General features: G+C 41.4%; 1 protein-coding gene and 1 long non-coding RNA gene across 4 annotated transcripts; one reads left to right on the top strand and one right to left on the bottom strand.

Moving 5' to 3' along the window:
- The first annotated feature begins 4,774 nt into the window (after positions 1-4,774).
- Positions 4,775-6,024, top strand: LOC145428715 (uncharacterized). The gene is made up of 2 exons (XR_013909025.1): positions 4,775-5,717; positions 5,802-6,024. It is a non-coding gene; the product is annotated as an uncharacterized LOC145428715 (long non-coding RNA).
- Positions 5,677-17,178, bottom strand: os9 (OS9 endoplasmic reticulum lectin). 3 transcript variants are annotated; one of them, XM_026168055.2, is made up of 15 exons: positions 16,978-17,177; positions 16,437-16,619; positions 13,025-13,088; positions 12,856-12,932; positions 12,666-12,764; positions 11,060-11,261; positions 10,718-10,852; positions 10,454-10,569; positions 9,339-9,399; positions 9,141-9,220; positions 8,838-9,041; positions 8,507-8,708; positions 7,937-8,104; positions 7,455-7,564; positions 5,677-6,432 (listed from the first exon to the last, which is right to left on the bottom strand). In XM_026168055.2, the coding sequence occupies exons 1-15, from the start codon at positions 17,128-17,130 to the stop codon at positions 6,295-6,297; spliced, it is 1,992 nt and encodes a 663-aa protein (XP_026023840.2). In that variant the 5' UTR covers positions 17,131-17,177; the 3' UTR covers positions 5,677-6,294. The 3 variants fall into 3 exon arrangements, with proteins under 3 accessions (XP_026023840.2, XP_026023839.2, XP_026023841.2); XM_026168054.2 differs by having other exon boundaries at positions 9,141-9,223; positions 16,978-17,176; XM_026168056.2 differs by lacking the exon at positions 7,937-8,104 and having other exon boundaries at positions 9,141-9,223; positions 16,978-17,178.
- Positions 17,179-17,187: the final 9 nt, after the last annotated feature.

The raw sequence follows: 17,187 nt of genomic DNA, 5'->3' as shown, positions 1-17,187 counted from the left end.
CAGTGCTCCGATTACCACGGGGACCACCGTTACCTTCACCCTCCACATCCTCTCGAGCTCTTCTCTGAGCCCTTGGTATTTCTCCAGCTTCTCGTGTTCCTTCTTCCTGATATTGCTGTCATTCGGAACCGCTACATCGATCACTACGGCCGTCTTCTTCTGTTTGTCTACCACCACTATGTCCGGTTGGTTAGCCACCACCATTTTGTCCGTCTGTATCTGGAAGTCCCACAGGATCTTAGCTCGGTCATTCTCCACCACCCTTGGGGGCATCTCCCATTTTGACCTCGGGACTTCCAGGTTATACTCGGCACAGATGTTCCTGTACACTATGCCGGCCACTTGGTTATGGCGTTCCATGTATGCCTGGCCTGCTAGCATCTTGCACCCTGCTGTTATGTGCTGGATTGTCTCTGGGGCATCTTTACACAGCCTGCACCTGGGGTCTTGCCTGGTGTGATAGACCCCAGCCTCTATGGATCTTGTGCTCAGAGCTTGTTCTTGTGCTGCCATGATTAGTGCCTCTGTGCTGTCTTTCAGTCCAGCTTTGTCCAGCCACTGGTAGGATTTCTGGATATCAGCCACCTCCTCTATCTGCCGATGGTACATACCGTGCAGGGGCCTGTCCTTCCATGATGGTTCCTCGTCTCCCTCCTCTTTCTTGGGTTTCTGCTGCCTGAGGTATTCACTGAGCACTCGGTCAGTTGGGGCCATCTTCCCAATGTATTCTTGGATGTTCGTTGTCTCATCCTGGACTGTGGTGCTGACACTCACCAGTCCTCGGCCCCCTTCCTTCCGCTTAGCGTACAGCCTCAGGGTGCTGGACTTGGGGTGAAACCCTCCATGCATGGTAAGGAGCTTTCTTGTCTTTATGTCAGTGGCTTCTATCTCCTCCTTTGGCCAGCCTATTACCCCAGCAGGGTACCTGATCACGGGCAGGGCGTACGTGTTGATGGCCCGGATCTTGTTCTTACCATTCAGCTGACTCCTCAGGACTTGCCTGACCCTCTGCAGGTACTTGGTGGTTGCAGCTTTTCTAGCGGCCTCTTCATGGTTCCCATTCGCCTGCGGGATCCCCAAGTACTTGTAACTGTCCTCTATGTCTGCAATGTTGCCTTCTGGTAGTTCAATCCCCTCAGTTCTGACTACCTTCCCTCTCTTTGTTACCATCCGGCTACACTTCTCCAGTCCGAACGACATTCCAATGTCATTGCTGTATAGCCTGGTAGTGTGGATCAGTGAATCGATGTCTCGTTCACTCTTGGCATACAGCTTGATGTCATCCATGTACAGGAGGTGGCTGACAACTGCTCCGTTCCGTAGTCGGTATCCGTAGCCAGTCTTGTTAATGATCTCACTGAGGGGGTTCAGGCCTATGCAGAACAGCAGTGGGGACAGAGCATCTCCTTGGTAGATCCCGCACTTGATGGTGACTTGTGCTATGGGCTTGGAGTTGGCCTCTAGTGTTGTACGCCACATCCCCATTGAGTTCCTGATGAAGGCTCTTAGGGTCCCATTGATCTTGTACAATTCTAGGCATTCCAGTATCCAGCTGTGGGGCATTGAGTCATAGGCCTTCTTGTAATCAATCCAGGCAGTGTGTGTGTATATATATACATATCTATATATATAGATATATATATATATATATATACATATCTATATATATATATATATATATATATATATAGATATATATATATTCTGTCAAGACATCCTTTTTTTTCTCCTCTCAAATCTGTAGGTTTTTTTTACATCAGCCTGCACGATCAGTACATCTGCTTCCTCTCTTCTGTATATACCACAGGGCATGGTGACTAGTCATACCCATTGCAAACAAGAGTAAAGTACCCTTATACTATCGGTAGAATGCAGCTAGACTATATGTTATATATTCAGCATGAACGTTATATATGTTTTTATGCCTTTACCCCCTCTATGTCTTAATGACTAGTTATTTAAAAAAAAAAACCTTGGGATGTCTCAGTTTGGCAGTAGCTGTTCTTAGTCACGAGTGGGGTTATGGCTCCACTGAGAGGGATTGGTTTACTGTTACTGTTTTAACACCTACAGTGCCTTGAAAAAGTTTCCATACCACTTAAACTTTTACACATTATACACATACAGTGCTGTTCAAAACATTTTTTGAGCATGCAATTTATTGAAAACAATGCTTAACCTGAAACACATACATACATATACAGCTGATCAAAAGTTTAGGACCACACCTCCAAAAAAAAAAAAACCCATAAACGCCCCCAAAACAAAGATCAAAATTCCAAACAAGAACAAGTAATGAGTAGCACCACCGTTATTGTTGATCACTTCACAAATTCTTTGCAGCATGTTTGATGCAAACGTTTCCACGAGGTGAGTGGGAACATTTCTTCAAGTGGTGAAGACGCAGGATGGTCCAAAAGAGTGATGTTATTCTCCTAGAAAAAGTCCCATGTTCCATAAATCAAACACAGACAAAGTCCACCTTTCCAAATATTTATGAAGAAATGGCTGAGTGCTGCTGTTACTGCTGGTTTGAACAGCTGCCTCACAGCAAAAAGGTTCTGGGTTCAAATACACTATCTGGCCTTTGTGTGTGGGTTCTCTTTGGCTACTCTGGCTTCCTCCCACAGTCCAATGACATGCAATTACCAGGTTAGGTTAGCTGGTGATTCTAAATAGGTGTGAATGTGAGTGTGAATAGTTCTCTGGCTCTGTGTTAGCCCTGCAACCGGTACCCAGAATCTAGCTCTATGGGCTCAAACCTCCGCGTAACCCTCATTTAGATAAGAAGAAGAAAATGGGTGGATAAGTGAATTACCGACTCAATAACTGGAAAGATACAAACTTACAAAAACTGTGTGCTAGGAAGTGCCAGAAAGTGATTGGGTCTATTGACCTAAAGACCTATTGTGCCAGTATCCCAATGACTCTTTGGCTACGTTCACACTCCACGCGAAAGCGCGTCAAATTTTTTTGACCCTATGCGCCCCATATCCAATCATGGTATGACAATGTGAAAAGCACAAATCTGATATTTTCAAATCCAATATGGGTCACTTTCGTATGTGGTATTGAATCCAATACATATCTGATGTTTTAGAAAGCGACTGCTGTTTGAATGGTCATGTCGTATGAAATCCGTCTTTACGTCACTGACACGAGGCAGACGCCAATTATCAGTGCCCGAGAAGACATCGTGAACGCTTCCTGGACATCCAGAAACGTGGAGAAACGTGAACATTTTATTTGTACTGTATAATCTGCAGATTCTGACCGAAATCTGCAACTATCCTTTGAAGCACTGCTCTTCTCTAAAACAGCAATAATGATAATTATTAAGCCATATGTAAATAACAAAATAGCTTTACAACTTAAAGCAAAATTGGGAAACGTAAAGTTCGAAACAAGTCTCTATATTAAGGGCCATCAGTCAAACAATATTTTTTGGTCTGGATCTAAACAGAGCACGTTGTGTGTGACGTGCTGCTTTAAGAGTTCACACTAGAGTGCGTTTGCTGTCACATTTTATTTGTAGTGTGAACAAGCAGACAAAAAAATTGGATTTGATCAAAAAATTGGAATTGAGCATTAAGACCTGCAGCGTGAACGTAGCCTTTCTTGTGTTTTTGAGAATATCGACTGAGAACATGCCATTTTCACGCTGCCAAAAAGTGATTGTGGCCTATAACTTGTCACTGAAACAATTTTTATGCTTCAGACTTGCTAGATTTCATTCAGAAGGGTTATATGTGACACATTATACTGCAAACTTCAAGCTAGCCTTCATTGGACAGTGCATAGAAACTCAAATGTCCAAAACTTTGTAGTTCAGAAAATAATCAAAAAAGGAGTAATGGCCTGATGTAAACAGGTGGTAAGAAGCTAGACTTTCTGCTGAAAAGTTCTCTTATGATCCTCTATAGCCTTGGTGGTGGGACCTTCCGTGTGCTGCGATTATTTATGCACCCATGGTTTGAGCTGCACCATAGTATGAGTAAATGGGTGACGGTGAGCTGCACATATCAGTTGATATCAGTGATTTTCTGGGCCTGGACTTAGTACATCCATACAATTCCTGTGAAATGGTCAGAATCTGTTCTGGATTGTCTTTTCCACTTAAGGCTGATACTCAGTGGCAACTAGTAGTGATATATATGAGTGAGAGAAAGTGAGACATTTCACAATTTTGTCAGATAAATGCTTCAAATCTACAATCCATTGTTAGGTCCAAGCTGCGTCTCCTCCAAAAAGCAGACATTGGAAACAGTAAAGGGAATGCCTACTTACACTTGCCATTAGCAGTTCCTTTCATGAAAACACGCAACACAAAATTTACGATTCAGTCATTTTTCCCCCACTGTGCTATTTGAACATCATTTGTTCAAATAAGGATGGGTAGGGCTTAGCCAATTTCATACCAGCCACCTCTGCTGATACTTATTCTCTTCCCTAGGCTCCCTGTCTAGATGGTCATAAATAAAAAGCGCTTGTTCAGCTGGCGAAAGATGTCGTGCCCTTAACAAGTCTGAACCCTTATCCACCCACTCAACAATACTTACAGCAGTCTTACCCGTGAACTGCCTGCATTTCACCTTGCATGCTCTCCTGTCACACCAGCCCTCTACATGTCCTCTTTCACTACCTTCATCCTCATAATAGATCACCCAGTTGAAAAGGTCTCTTATGTTCTTTGATTTTGAGCATTTCAAAAACTTTTCCAGCCTTCTTGATGCATCTGTAGACACTTTAGAAACTTGATAGCATTAAATTCAATCTTGTCATTTTTTTTAATTTCAACATTTGATTAGTTGTTTTGTACTATTTTACATCCAAAAACAACTTGTCCTTCCATATGCTGCTCCCATCTTGTTCTCAGGTTAGCCAGTCTTCTCAGTCTCAATATTTTACTAGTCGCCAGGGTTGGCCCACTGCTCACTTTAACAGTTATAGTATCGGATGGAAATTTGTTGATACAGTTGGCCTAGCATACAAGTAGCCATACTAGTAAGGATTGTAACACTGAATGTATGAGATAATAAAAATACAAATGTCTAACATCTAACATTTGGCAGTTTTAATACACAATACAAACAACTGAAAAGAGGCAGCAGAATTGTATTTACAAGATATCCGAGGTAACCGATGCAGACTTTTTAATACGAAAACACTACTGTGTCTGAAAAAAAAGAGTGTGTATGTGATTTACATCTCATATGAGATTATTTTTCATAACAGAATGCAGAGTCAGGATTTTTAAAACTCATTTACTCAGGTAACTCCGTCGCCACTTAATCTGTGCTATTTTACAATAAATCAAAAAAATAATGACACAATAATTATGTACATGTTGACTTGCAAGTACCCACAAGCATTCACAAAATTTACAAATTCAGCCCTTTAAGTGCATGTTTGCATTAATGTGGTGCACTGAATCTGATTGACACTGTAGATTTATTTGATTTCCAAGTTGAGATATATTAAATCCAGTTACTGTCAAAAACAAAAAGTATTCAAAATTTTTCTGTTCTCTTCTGAATTCACAGGACATTTGTGAAAAAACAAAACAAAAACTATATATCAACTGCGAGTGTGTGCAGACACTGTTTACTTGTTTGTTTTCACCAAATGGATCAAATCAGAAAGCTTCGAGGATCAGTGGAAACTGGAATTTGAGGGTTTTTTCCTTTTGTTTTCAACATTTTTTCTTTTACTTTTCAGTAGAAAGAAAGAAAGAAAGAAAGAAAGAAAGAAAGAAAGAAAGAAAGAAAGAAAGAAAGAAAGAAAGAAAGAAAGAAAGAAAGAAAGAAAGAAAGAAAGAAAGAAAGACGAACAAAACAACCTGTGCAGATCGTACAATCTGCTGAAGTAAACAGAATTCCCTTGTTGACTCACACTACGGACGTCTCTGTCAATGGCAACACAGAAGACAAACAAGTAATAATTTAATTGAGGATAAACAGTGTGCTGCAGACGACGTCAGAACTAATCGTGAATATTTAGTAAAACTGAAAACAAAAACTGAATCCCGTCAAAAAGGGGAAAATGCATAACTTCAACTGCACAAGTACAGCTGACACATTGTGCAACATATAAACGTTGCCCCATTAAAGACACTTGCATTATTGCCTATTCAAGCCACATGAACACATTTTCTGTATGTGTAAACAGCACAGGTTTTAACAGCAATGACCAAATCAAGTGGGCTTTCTCAAAATTATGACTAAACCTTAAGAGTCCTCCTCCCTCCTGCTCTCCATAGGAGTGCAACATCACAAAGGGTCACTCTGAATGAGCTCATATATCCACGTCATCTGAATCATAGGAGCTGGATGACTTTGACTCCTCCTGGGAATCTCCCCAAACAAATCTGTAGTTGTTCTCCAACTCCTGCTGCCTTTTCTCCTCTTTATAAACCTCTTCAGTGCCTCCAGTCTGGTGGTGGTGGTGGGAGGGGGGGGGAGGGAGTAAAAACAGGAATGGGTTAAAAACTAAAACAACAAATCTAATCCACTTTGCTGCTAGAAGATTCATCAAATCTTGTGCTAACACTCAGCTGCCAATCAAAATTCAGCAAGGTGATTCCTACAGAGCAGGATGAAAAATATAAAAGTCCTCTACTGTCTAATTTACCATGAAGATAATAAGAATAAGACCAAAAAAATGAAATTGCACATTTGAGAGTGTAGGATCTTCTGTTACATAAAGATGACACAGAAATCTGTACCATAAAGTTCAAACATGTAACCACAGTGCTCGTGGAAGCTTATAAGAGCACCTTTCCTGAGCCCTCAGTCACACAGGTCTAGAGACCAGTTGGCAACTACTGTATCTGGCAATAACTGGTCGCAAAGGAAACTGTACCTACCAACGAATTGAGTAACTAGCCAGCAGCTCTTAATAGTGATGGAAATAGTTGCTTTTGGGTAGTGTGGCAGGAAATTGCACACACTATATTGCAAAGACAGAGGGGGGACGGGAATTCACTTAGCATAAACAAATCTGTACTTAGAGTGCAGCCAGTAAAAGAAGCAGAAGTGAAAGCTGGCTCCACTTCAACATACACCAGGAAAAAGAGACGATGTAGCAGTCATGAGGGTCTGCTGTGAAAGTGACATTGACCTTTTCACCTAGTGACAAGGACATTTTGTTCCTTCTTTTCTTTAATACTGCGTCCACAAATTCTGTTGAATTGTGCTTACTGACATCTCAACTGATGCCCCCAGCCTGAATAAACTTTAAATGTGTCATAACTACAATCCAATGAGCTTTTGGTTTCTGTAATTAATTTCTGTGAAAGCAGACAAACACACAAGAACAGCAGGCCACTCTGTTCTTTCTTGCAGACAGGAAAACACTCAGCAAACTGTACAGCGCTTCCGTCAGACACAGTCCAAGCCTGCAAGCAACAGCTAGAAGCATTCAAAGGAACCCAATAGAAGTACTACTTCAGTTACCAGGAGATTAATGAGTAGCTCCCTGAAGGACTTTGTATCTTCCTCAGTCAGCCACTGATCACCTGCCTCTTCTGCGTTTTTTCGTGTCAAGATCTTCACTTCGATTTTTCCTAACAACAAAGAAAAACAGACGGAAGACAAAAAAGGTTCAGCAGTTACGCCTAACACATCCAAATGGCGTAAGAAAACTGCTGAACAAGTCAACAATGACAACGGGATGATTGACATGAATGACACAAACATATGAGTGGAAAAACACAGCACACCTGGCTGAGATATGTTCTTTGATTAAGGTGAGCTTTAAGCTTGCTATTATTTTTTTCCTTACATGAAAACAGATTTTTCAAAATCTTCTCTTTTTAACTCATTAGACAGGTTTTTATTTTACATAGGATACGAAGAGAAATACAGTGCTGTACACTGAAGATAACAGATGGAAGAGAGAAAAGGCCGTGAGTGTTTCGGGCACTCTCCCTTCATACCTTCGGCCTTCAGTCCTGCCTTCTCTAGCTGTTCTTTAACCACGTCCTTTATGTGCTGCCACTGCGGGTCTCCTTCGCCCACCTCCTGAACTTTCACCTCCCCATCAGGGTTGATACCCGTCTTATACTTAGTTATTTTGATCTTAACATGGTCGTCAGCTGCTTGGTCTAGGGTGACGAGACAAAAGAGGGACAAACAAGACAGTTCACCTCAAAACCCACCAGTAGGGCCACGAGATGAAGGAGGCAAGAGCCTCGCATAGCATTGTGTTATGAACATAGATTAAAATACTGTGTCTGATTTCAGAAATTTTAATTTAGATTTAGATTAATGCAATCAAAAGTCACCCACGGTGACATTAATGGCTGGAGAAGAAAGACTGCAACTGACCGAAAGTGATCTGATAACATAAATTCTCTGAATTCTTCAAATTCCATGTGTGGATCTTTCCTGAGATGGAGGATGTCATAACACACATCTACTGCACAGACTGATGAATTATGAAGATGATTATACACAGAGGGTGTGGACATGCACATGACTACAAAAGGGTCAAGCCCCCTGGTTACCTGGGTGCTTCGGAGCCAGGCTGGGGCTCCCCCGGGCTGGGTCGCTGGCTCTTTTGCCTCCGGACGTTTTCTGCTCTGGGTCCTGAACGTCTTTCTCCTCCAAATGATCGAGTATCTTATCCAGCGTCGTCTCCAGTGTCTGTGTTGCCTGAGTGCGGTCAAACTCCCCTTTCAGACCCTCTGTCTCGAGTTCCTGTTGAGCCTACAACACAGATAGAGCCAAGCAACGCCTAAAGTTAGTATTTAGTTTGGTCTTTTCCTTGTTACGTATCTGTCTAATCAAATTTTAGGTATTTTAGGTATCAACTTATATATATATATAGTCTTAAACCTCGTTTATGATGTTGTCAAACTCCTTCTGCATTTCCTCCTTTATCTCTTCGATTTTATCCGAAGGCACAGAGAGGTCAGCCATCTCATCCTCAAACTCCTGTAGCACGGGGTCCTCTTCATCTTTCTCCTCCTCGTCAAGTTTCTCCGTTACTCTGTTGTGTCGTGCTGTCTCTTCTCTACTTTTGGCTTGATCTTGTGCTTTCTAAAAATAAAAACAAAACAGAAAAGGATTGGAAAGCCTATGCACTGCCAAGAGAAAAAAGGCAGTCATTTGCTGTCACTAACAACAGCAAATACTGACCTTCCTGTTACTCTCCTTAAGGTGCTGGACAAATTTCATCAGGTCTGCTGGGTCAGTGATGATTTTAAAGTTGAATTTTTCTACTAAAAAAGAAGAATATCAGAGAAGAAAAAGCTCCAGCTTGTATTTGCTTTGTTTTCTTTCTTTCTTTTTTTTTAAATAAGCTGTGCACTAAAACAGCACTATCTTTCTCAGTACCTTCATCACCATCATCTATGATTTCATTGTCTGCATGTGAGGTATGGCCACCATCTGCTGCCTGTCAGAAAGAGGAAAAATCAGGTTAGAGGGAGGAAATGGTGACAGAAAGCATCTGACTGCCCCCTCTAGTGGTTAAAAAAGCCAGATCGCACTGTCAAAAATACCTGGAAATTCAGTATTATACGATATACACAGTACTACATTTAATAATAATCAAAAGTGTAAGTAACAGTAGAATGATAATCAGAAGATGTCAAAACTGTACCAAAATGAACATGTCATTGGACCTTGCAGAGCCAATTACAAATGTATTTTTATGGCTACATTTCAATTTGAGTTACTCACTGTTGTGTGTTTCTACCAAGAAGACAGACTGTTGCATCCAGAATTGAATTCAAAATCCTGCTCCTCACATACAAGGTCTTAAATAATCAGGCCCCATCTTATCTTAATGACCTTGTAGTACCATATCACCCTATTAGAGCACTTCGCTCTCGCTCTGCAGGCCTACTTGTTGTTCCTAGAGTATTTAAAAGTAGAATGGGAGGGAGAGCCTTCAGGCCCCTCTTCTGTGGAACCAGCTTCCAGTTTGGATTCGGGAGACAGACACTATCTCTACTTTAAAGATTAGGCTTAAAACTTTCCTTTTTGGTAAAGCATATAGTTAAGGCTGGACCAGGTGACCCTGAATCCTCCCTTAGTTATGCTGCAATAGACGTAGGCTGCCGGGGATTCCCATGATGCATTGAGTTTTTCCTTTCCAGTCACCTTTCTCACTCACTATGTATTAACAGACCTCTCTGCATTGAATCATATCTGTTATTAACCTCTGTCTCTCTTCCACAGCATGTCTTTTATCCTGTCTTCCTTCTCTCATCCCAACCGGTCGCAGCAGATGGCTGCCACTCCCTGAGCCTGGTTCTGCCGGAGGTTTCTTCCTGTTAAAAAGGAGTTTTTCCTTCCCACTGTTGCCAAAGTGCTTGCTCATGGAGGGTCATATGATTGTTGGGCTTTTCTCTGTATCTACTGTACAATGTAAAGCGCCTTGAGGCGACTTTTGTTGTGATTTGGCGCTATTCAAATAAAATTGAATTGAATTGCACTTGCTATACCTGATTCTCCTGTTGGAAAGTAGATGTTCTTGAACTTGCTGGCTTTGTCACTCCCTCCCAGAAGTCAGAGTCTTCTGCCTCATCTGACTCTCCATCTTTTGATACATCAGCAGGACCTGTTTCAAAACCAGAAATAGACACTCGTGTTAGAATCAGAATTAATACACAAACGCCCATTATGGATGGATCGGCACTTTATTATTAGGTGCACTGACAAGTTACTACTGCGGGGTCGTTTGCCTCATAAGCATCAAAAAAACTCACCTTTTCTACGACTGCTAGGCGATGTCTCCTCTGCTGTTACCTTTACTGCACCATCTCCTCCTTCATTACCAGCTAACATCTCATCAAGACTCCTCAATTCCTCCGAGATCTGCTCCACTTTACGTTTTGTGTCCGCTGGGAACGGAAACAGGATGATTGGCAGAGGAATCAACCACAAGACAAAGGAGAGAGCAAGCTTGAAGTTTGAAAGCCAAGTTAGCTTCTTAGCTGGTATTTTTATTAAAAAGACCACAATCTGTTTTAAAATGCGAAAAATAAAAAAAAATCAAGAGGCCTCCAAGATGCATTGCTTTGCCCTTCAATGTTTTTTTATTCACTCACAGACTTGTGCCTTGACGTAATCCATGTACTGTTGGGCACTTAGTGCTGGCTGGCACACAATGCCCTGAGGCTTGGCAGTGGATGGTGGCCGCAGGAATGGGTGCTGGCAGGTGCGACTGGTGTGAATTGTCAGCACATATCGACATGACTGAGGTTCATCTACTCGCGCAATGTAGTCACCTGAGCCTTCTTCACATACAAACTGGAAACAAAACAGAGCAAAAGTATGCAAACTACTTTGAGCTGAATTAAATGCCCAACTGTTTGGGTGCTGGGTTGCAACATATTTGGTTCTTTTTTCTTTTCTTTTTTTTAGGTGAAAATGTTTAAATACAGTAAATAAACAGGGAATTCATCAACTGTTACAAATGCCAAAACACAGACAGATCAGTATAACCAACAGTGGCCAATCTCTGCTTTATTCATGTCTTAACAAGTGCTTACGACTGCCAATACCTTGGTGACTGAGAATTTACAGAGAACCTTTTTCCTGTTTGTGAAATGTTTCCTGTGTGACTAACACACACAACTGACAACTCAAATACTTTGACTCTACTCTCTTAAGGTTTCCTTCTGATCACTCTTCCACAGACCCCGATCATTTTCAGATCTTTAGTGAGTTCCTAAGAGGATTCCAGAGTTATTAAGTTTCACTACAACATCTGTGTAATCAGAGAATCATCATCTTCTGATAAACTTAATCTCCTGTAGAAGGGCTAAAGAGTCGACTAACGCCGTATCTCTAAACAAACAGCTGTATATGAATATCTGGGGACCGGGAAGCTTTCTGGATTTTATTTCTTCTCCTCTTTTAGTTCTTGTTCTAATAATCAGTCTCATCTGAGTGTGCAGTTAAGTCCCCATGTGAACAAAGCACTTGCCTAAATTAATCTCAAAACCATTAGTTTTCAAATGGCAATTTGTCTTAATTAGTTTGGGGGTTTAGGGTTGTTTAGCACTAAAAAACTGGCTGCTCCATGAGATTAAGACAGCTGACTAGATGACGGGTTCCTTCATTTAATAAGGTCAAACAGGTTTAGTTTTTGGACCCAATAAAGTATCAGGATGAGCAAAATACTTCACATGCCAAACTTTGCGTTTGGCATGTGAAGTATTTTTAGCTCTTTTAAGTACACAAAAAAGCATGCTGTCATAATCTGAACTAATGTCTAAGTCACAGTTTTAATTTTTCCAGAAAAACTAGCCAGCGTCTCCCACCTGACCTCCCTCAAAACTATTCATAAATATTTCTACACAGAAGGAATCGCAAAGATGACTCTGGCATTAAAGTGGAGGTAAAAATGGAGACAGTTAAGATGCTATAACTTGTTTTGACTAGACTACACTACAACAAAGAACAATAATAATTTCTTTAAAAATTAAAACTCAGCTGAGTCTTTTAAGCAAAGCAAACATAAAACATATTCATGTTCAAAATGTCTGCTGCTTGGGATATATTTAAAAGTGAAAGGCTTATAAATCTGCACAGGCATTTTGCATATGAGTGTTTGGATAAGCAAGGAGACAGTCAAAAATCAAAAAGAAAAAAAAAGTGAAACACACAAATCATCTCAAGCAGGATGTGTTCCAAATGTAAATATCTCACCCGGACTTCAGTCTCTCTGGGATTTCCATTTAGGTCACACTTAGAGCCATTTACATAGGTCTGGCTGTGGTACCGCTTTAGCCTGTGCTGTTTGGAGGCCTGAGAGAAAAAACACAATGGATGCACCCACGATTGTTTGGTTCATATTGTACAGTCATGCAAATCAGCCACAACATAGAGGCAACTTTACCTTTGCTGTTTCATTGCTCCAATCAAATTCTGACTCATAATAACCCAGGAAGAGAATGTCTCCTTTGATCTCTGTGTCTAAGGACAAAAGAACAAAATTTGTCAAAAACAATAACTGAAAGCCTCTTGTAGGTTAAAAAAAACAAAAAAACAGAGAAGTGGCCTCTCACCTTCAAGGTGGTATTGTCTGATATGCTGGCCATGGCAGAACTCGTACGTCCACCAGTCCTTCGTCTGCAGGACAGGTATTTCTGTTAGACTTTGACACAGTGCCTAAGCCTGAAACGGTCCCACGCATATATTTGTAAATAGGGCTGCCACAAACTATTATTTTTGCGATTAGTCGACTAATCAGATCATGCATCCATTGGACATACAGCGTACAGCTTATTGCACCAGCATGCATCTGCTCTTATATAACTATCATTAGCTTAAAGCTTTAAGTGTTTAAGGTATGTGCTAACTAAAAATTAAGACAAGATGATAGTTTATTAAATTTTAATGAAATTTGCAGGTTGTTTCGGTGAAGGTTAATAAACTCCTTGCTATCTAAAATATAACAGGACACCGGAGTATATTCTCGAGCATCTCACACTTCTGATAATCAGCTGTCTGCTTGACGTTTATTCAGCTGTGTAAAAACTATAACTTTAATCTCAGCCAAACCGATTTACTCAGGAAAAAATAAAATACTAAAAAAAAAGCCAAACAATAACATTTTTAAGTTATCTAAGTGACTTATGTATGTTTAATCTGAGTAGCGAAAGACCGCGGTGGGTTTGAAAATGATTTGCCGGGAGTCCGGTGTTCTCACAGGCTCTAGTGAGCCTTGCCCCCGGCTAGCTATCGAGCTAGTGGGTAACAGACGTCTCCGAAAACGCCGGAGCGCTTTTGAAAATATGTGGTGTCTTGATAAACTGAGCAGATATTTGAGGTTTACACAGCTACATTCTCGCCTAAAAATATGTTAAACGTTTATTTTGTGACCCAGAAAGAATAATAAGAGTAATATTAAAACTAACTAGCTGCCGCTATTGTTGGAAACTGAGCTGGGCTGCGCTATGAATTCTGGGAGAGAGCTACTTCTTCGGGGTTTAACGGCAGCTGGCATCCTTGTACATGCAGTGCTGCCATCTTCTGTTTCAGTCCGTTATTACACTCTTAAATACTACTACTTATTCCTGCGTCTTTTGGGATCTTACAAAGCTTCAAACAACGCGTAATCGTGACTAGTCGACTAATCCTGGCAGCCCTATAAATGAGGACTATTTTTCAGGAAGTCTTGTGGTTTAATCAGATGTAACTTTGAAAATCTAAGTCAGACTCCCATGTTGTTTTTAGAGAATATGCTCTTTTCTTCTGGCAGCCCTTCCAAACAAGTCATACTTGTTCAGTCTTTTTCTAACTGTACTGTTGTAAACTTTGGGGTGGCTGTAGCTCAGGTGGCAGAGCAGGTCAGCCACTAATCAGAAGATTGGTGGTTTGATCCCAGGCTGCCTCCTGGCTGCATGCCAAATATCCTTGGGCAAGATACTAACCCCATGTTTGCCTACTGGTGGTGGTCAGAGGGCCCGGTGGCGCCAGTGTCCGGCAGCCTCGCCTCTGTCAGTGCGCCCCAGGGCAGCTGTGGCTACAACGTAGCTTACCATTGCCAGTGTGTGAATGTGTGTGTGAATGGGTGAATGACTGAATGTAGTGTAAAGCGCTTTGGGGTCCTTAGAGACTGAGTAAAGCGCTATACAAATGCAGGCCATTTACCATTTTAACATTTAACATTCTAACTGCGGCCTGTGGAGTTTGAGCTAGTCTCTTGGGTATTTTCCCAGTTTCTCTGAGGACTGCACAGGCTGACCTTGGGTTTTACTGGGACATCAACTCCTGGGAATATTGGCGGCTGTCTCAAATGTTGGGAAAAATTCTTACTGTAGAATGATGGAGTTCATTTTGAAGGCAATAGCTTTATAACTCATCAAGACTGATGGGCAGAAACAACTGATTCTTTGAGATCTTTGGTATTGTTTTTCCTCGTTGGTACTGTGCTAACACACCTGAATGCTCCAGAGCACATGATCAATTAATCAAGCACATTTGATTAACAGCACCAGGCTGTGACTTAACCTCTTTATGCCTATGGAAGCGGAAAGTGTGACAAACTTTCTTTGTCTCATGACTATACAAAAAACACATTGTAAGGAGCAGTGTTGGGGAGTAACGGAATACATGTACCGCCGTTACGTATTTAAAATACAAAATATGAGTAACTGTATTCAGTTACGGGTACCGTTTAAAAAGGTGGTATTCAGAATACAGTTACTTTGTTGAAATAAATGGATTACACTGCGGTACTTTCCTGTTTCATTTTGTCGTGGGTCAGGACTGTTTGGGTTTTGTTTGACAGCTACGTTCTTTTGTTCCAGGCGGCAGCGTTACGGTTGCCATGGTTACAGGGCGACGCTCTCTCTCTCTGCGACTGTGTGTTTCCTGGGTGAGAGAGCGCCTTTTCGTTGTTGTTGTTGTGCTAAGCTAACAGGCAGAATGCTACAAGCATAGCTCTAAAGAATGTAGCATCATGTTCAGTGTAGTCCGTGTTGCAGGGAGAATGGACTGCCATACACGTTATGGGTCTGTGAGCGCGAGGAGGGAGAAAAAGGGGAGTGGAAAGGTACGAGCAGTCATCGAGGAAAAACGGGAGCTGGAAGCATGTAAATATAATAATAACCACTGCAGCCAAGAAGAGTGCCTGACGAGCCCAGTTGTAAGTAAGCTATTAAGACTCGACTGTACACCGTGTTCGTGTTTTCCTCCGAAAACAATAAGTTCCGTTGGAGCAGCCTTTCAACACCTCTCTCTGTCTCTCGCAAGAAAAGTTGACCCACACAACAAAGTAAAGCTATTTTTCGGCTACGAGCCCGCCAGGGACCCCGCCGTATTAGTCAGAGGTCCCTTTACTACAGTTCGGAGTCGCGGACCTTCAGTAATAGTAATAAATCACACAGCAATAGTACATTCACGTTGTTGTAAAAAGCACGATAATATATTAAGTAATCCAAAGTATTCAGAATACGTTACTGTCATTGAGTAACGTAACGGAATACGTTACAGAATACATTTTGGGGCATGTATTCTGTAATCTGTAATGGAATACATTTTAAAAGTAACCTTCCCAACACTGGTAAGGAGATACATGGATAAGATGCACTGTGAGCAAGAAGATAGTGATAAAGTACTTGTGAGCTTTTGGGTAAACCTTAACACATAAGCTGAACAATTGAAAACACAGGTACATTAACAGATGTGTGTCTCTTAGATATACTGCTTTTGTACCCAGTCACTGATGCAGACGAGCAACCTTTAATCCAATGAATACTGAATCAAGAGCCTCCCAGTGTTGTTTTTGGCAAGCTTCTGGGGCATCCATGTGCGTTTTAAAAATGGTTTACTTAAGCTGGCAAATATACACACGCTTTCGGTGTGTTTTGCTCTTGTGTTCTTATTGTTGTATTATTATTGTAGTCACACCACTGTGTAAACAGCTTAAGCATTTCTCTGTTGGATTACACAGATAAGTAGTTAAGGACCAACCTTGAGTAGACATGGGGCATTGTGCATGGGCTTGAGCAGGTCTGGGATATCTGGCCCAGTGTAACCCTCCGAGTCAGGCTCAGTGGCGGGATCCTGATGAAAACGCACAGCCTGGGCTGGAAGTCGACACTCATAGAGCTGTTTGTACTTACTGGACACCATCATAACCTCCTCTGTCTTAGTCTACAAACGTAAGACAGACATGGAAAAGGGGGTGAATTTAATGTTGACACACATGTTCACACATTACCAACGCATCAGGTGAATGCAAACAGATAAAAACATGGTTTGCGGCTTTACTTTTAGCTAGTTATAGACATGTGGCAATGAACATAACAGCTGTCACAGCATGCTGTGACGTACTTCACCTGAGAATTACTCGTCTTCATGTAACTCTATAAGATTTATTTTAACATGTTTTGTGCTTTTATGACATCAGGTCTCACGCTTTGTGAATTATTTGACACTATTAATAGTAAATAAATACCGCTAGCTCATATTTAAGCTAACAAGCTATATCCGTTAGCATTTTCTGACTCACCTGCCCCAGGATGACAGGATCGGGAAGAATCTGAATCCCATATTTCATGTCATTAAGCTCCTCCAAATTCAAGAAGCCCGGGACACAGAGGGGACATGTCAACAAGAAAACGTACAGTCTCTTTAACAACCAAACCAAGGAAGCAGCCATCATTGACTATCGCCTCTTACCCCTGTCTGACAGCAACAACACACAATGCCTGACATGGTA

The sequence above is a fragment of the Astatotilapia calliptera genome, chromosome 5 (assembly GCF_964374335.1).
Source record: "Astatotilapia calliptera chromosome 5, fAstCal68.1, whole genome shotgun sequence".
Lineage (NCBI taxonomy): Eukaryota > Metazoa > Chordata > Actinopteri > Cichliformes > Cichlidae > Astatotilapia > Astatotilapia calliptera.
Note: the sequence above shows the minus strand (reverse complement) of the source record. Positions and strands in the feature narration are given on the sequence as shown.

Coding starts and splice junctions, on each gene's coding strand:
- os9 (XM_026168054.2), bottom strand. CDS start 17,130: ATGATGGCTGCTTCCTTGGTTTGGTTGTTAAAGAGACTGTACGTTTTC. Junction 10,570..10,717: donor GCCTAGCAGTCGTAGAAAAG/GTGAGTTTTTTT, acceptor GTTTTGAAACAG/GTCCTGCTGATGTATCAAAA. Junction 9,400..10,453: donor CTTTCCAACAGGAGAATCAG/GTATAGCAAGTG, acceptor TCTTTCTGACAG/GCAGCAGATGGTGGCCATAC.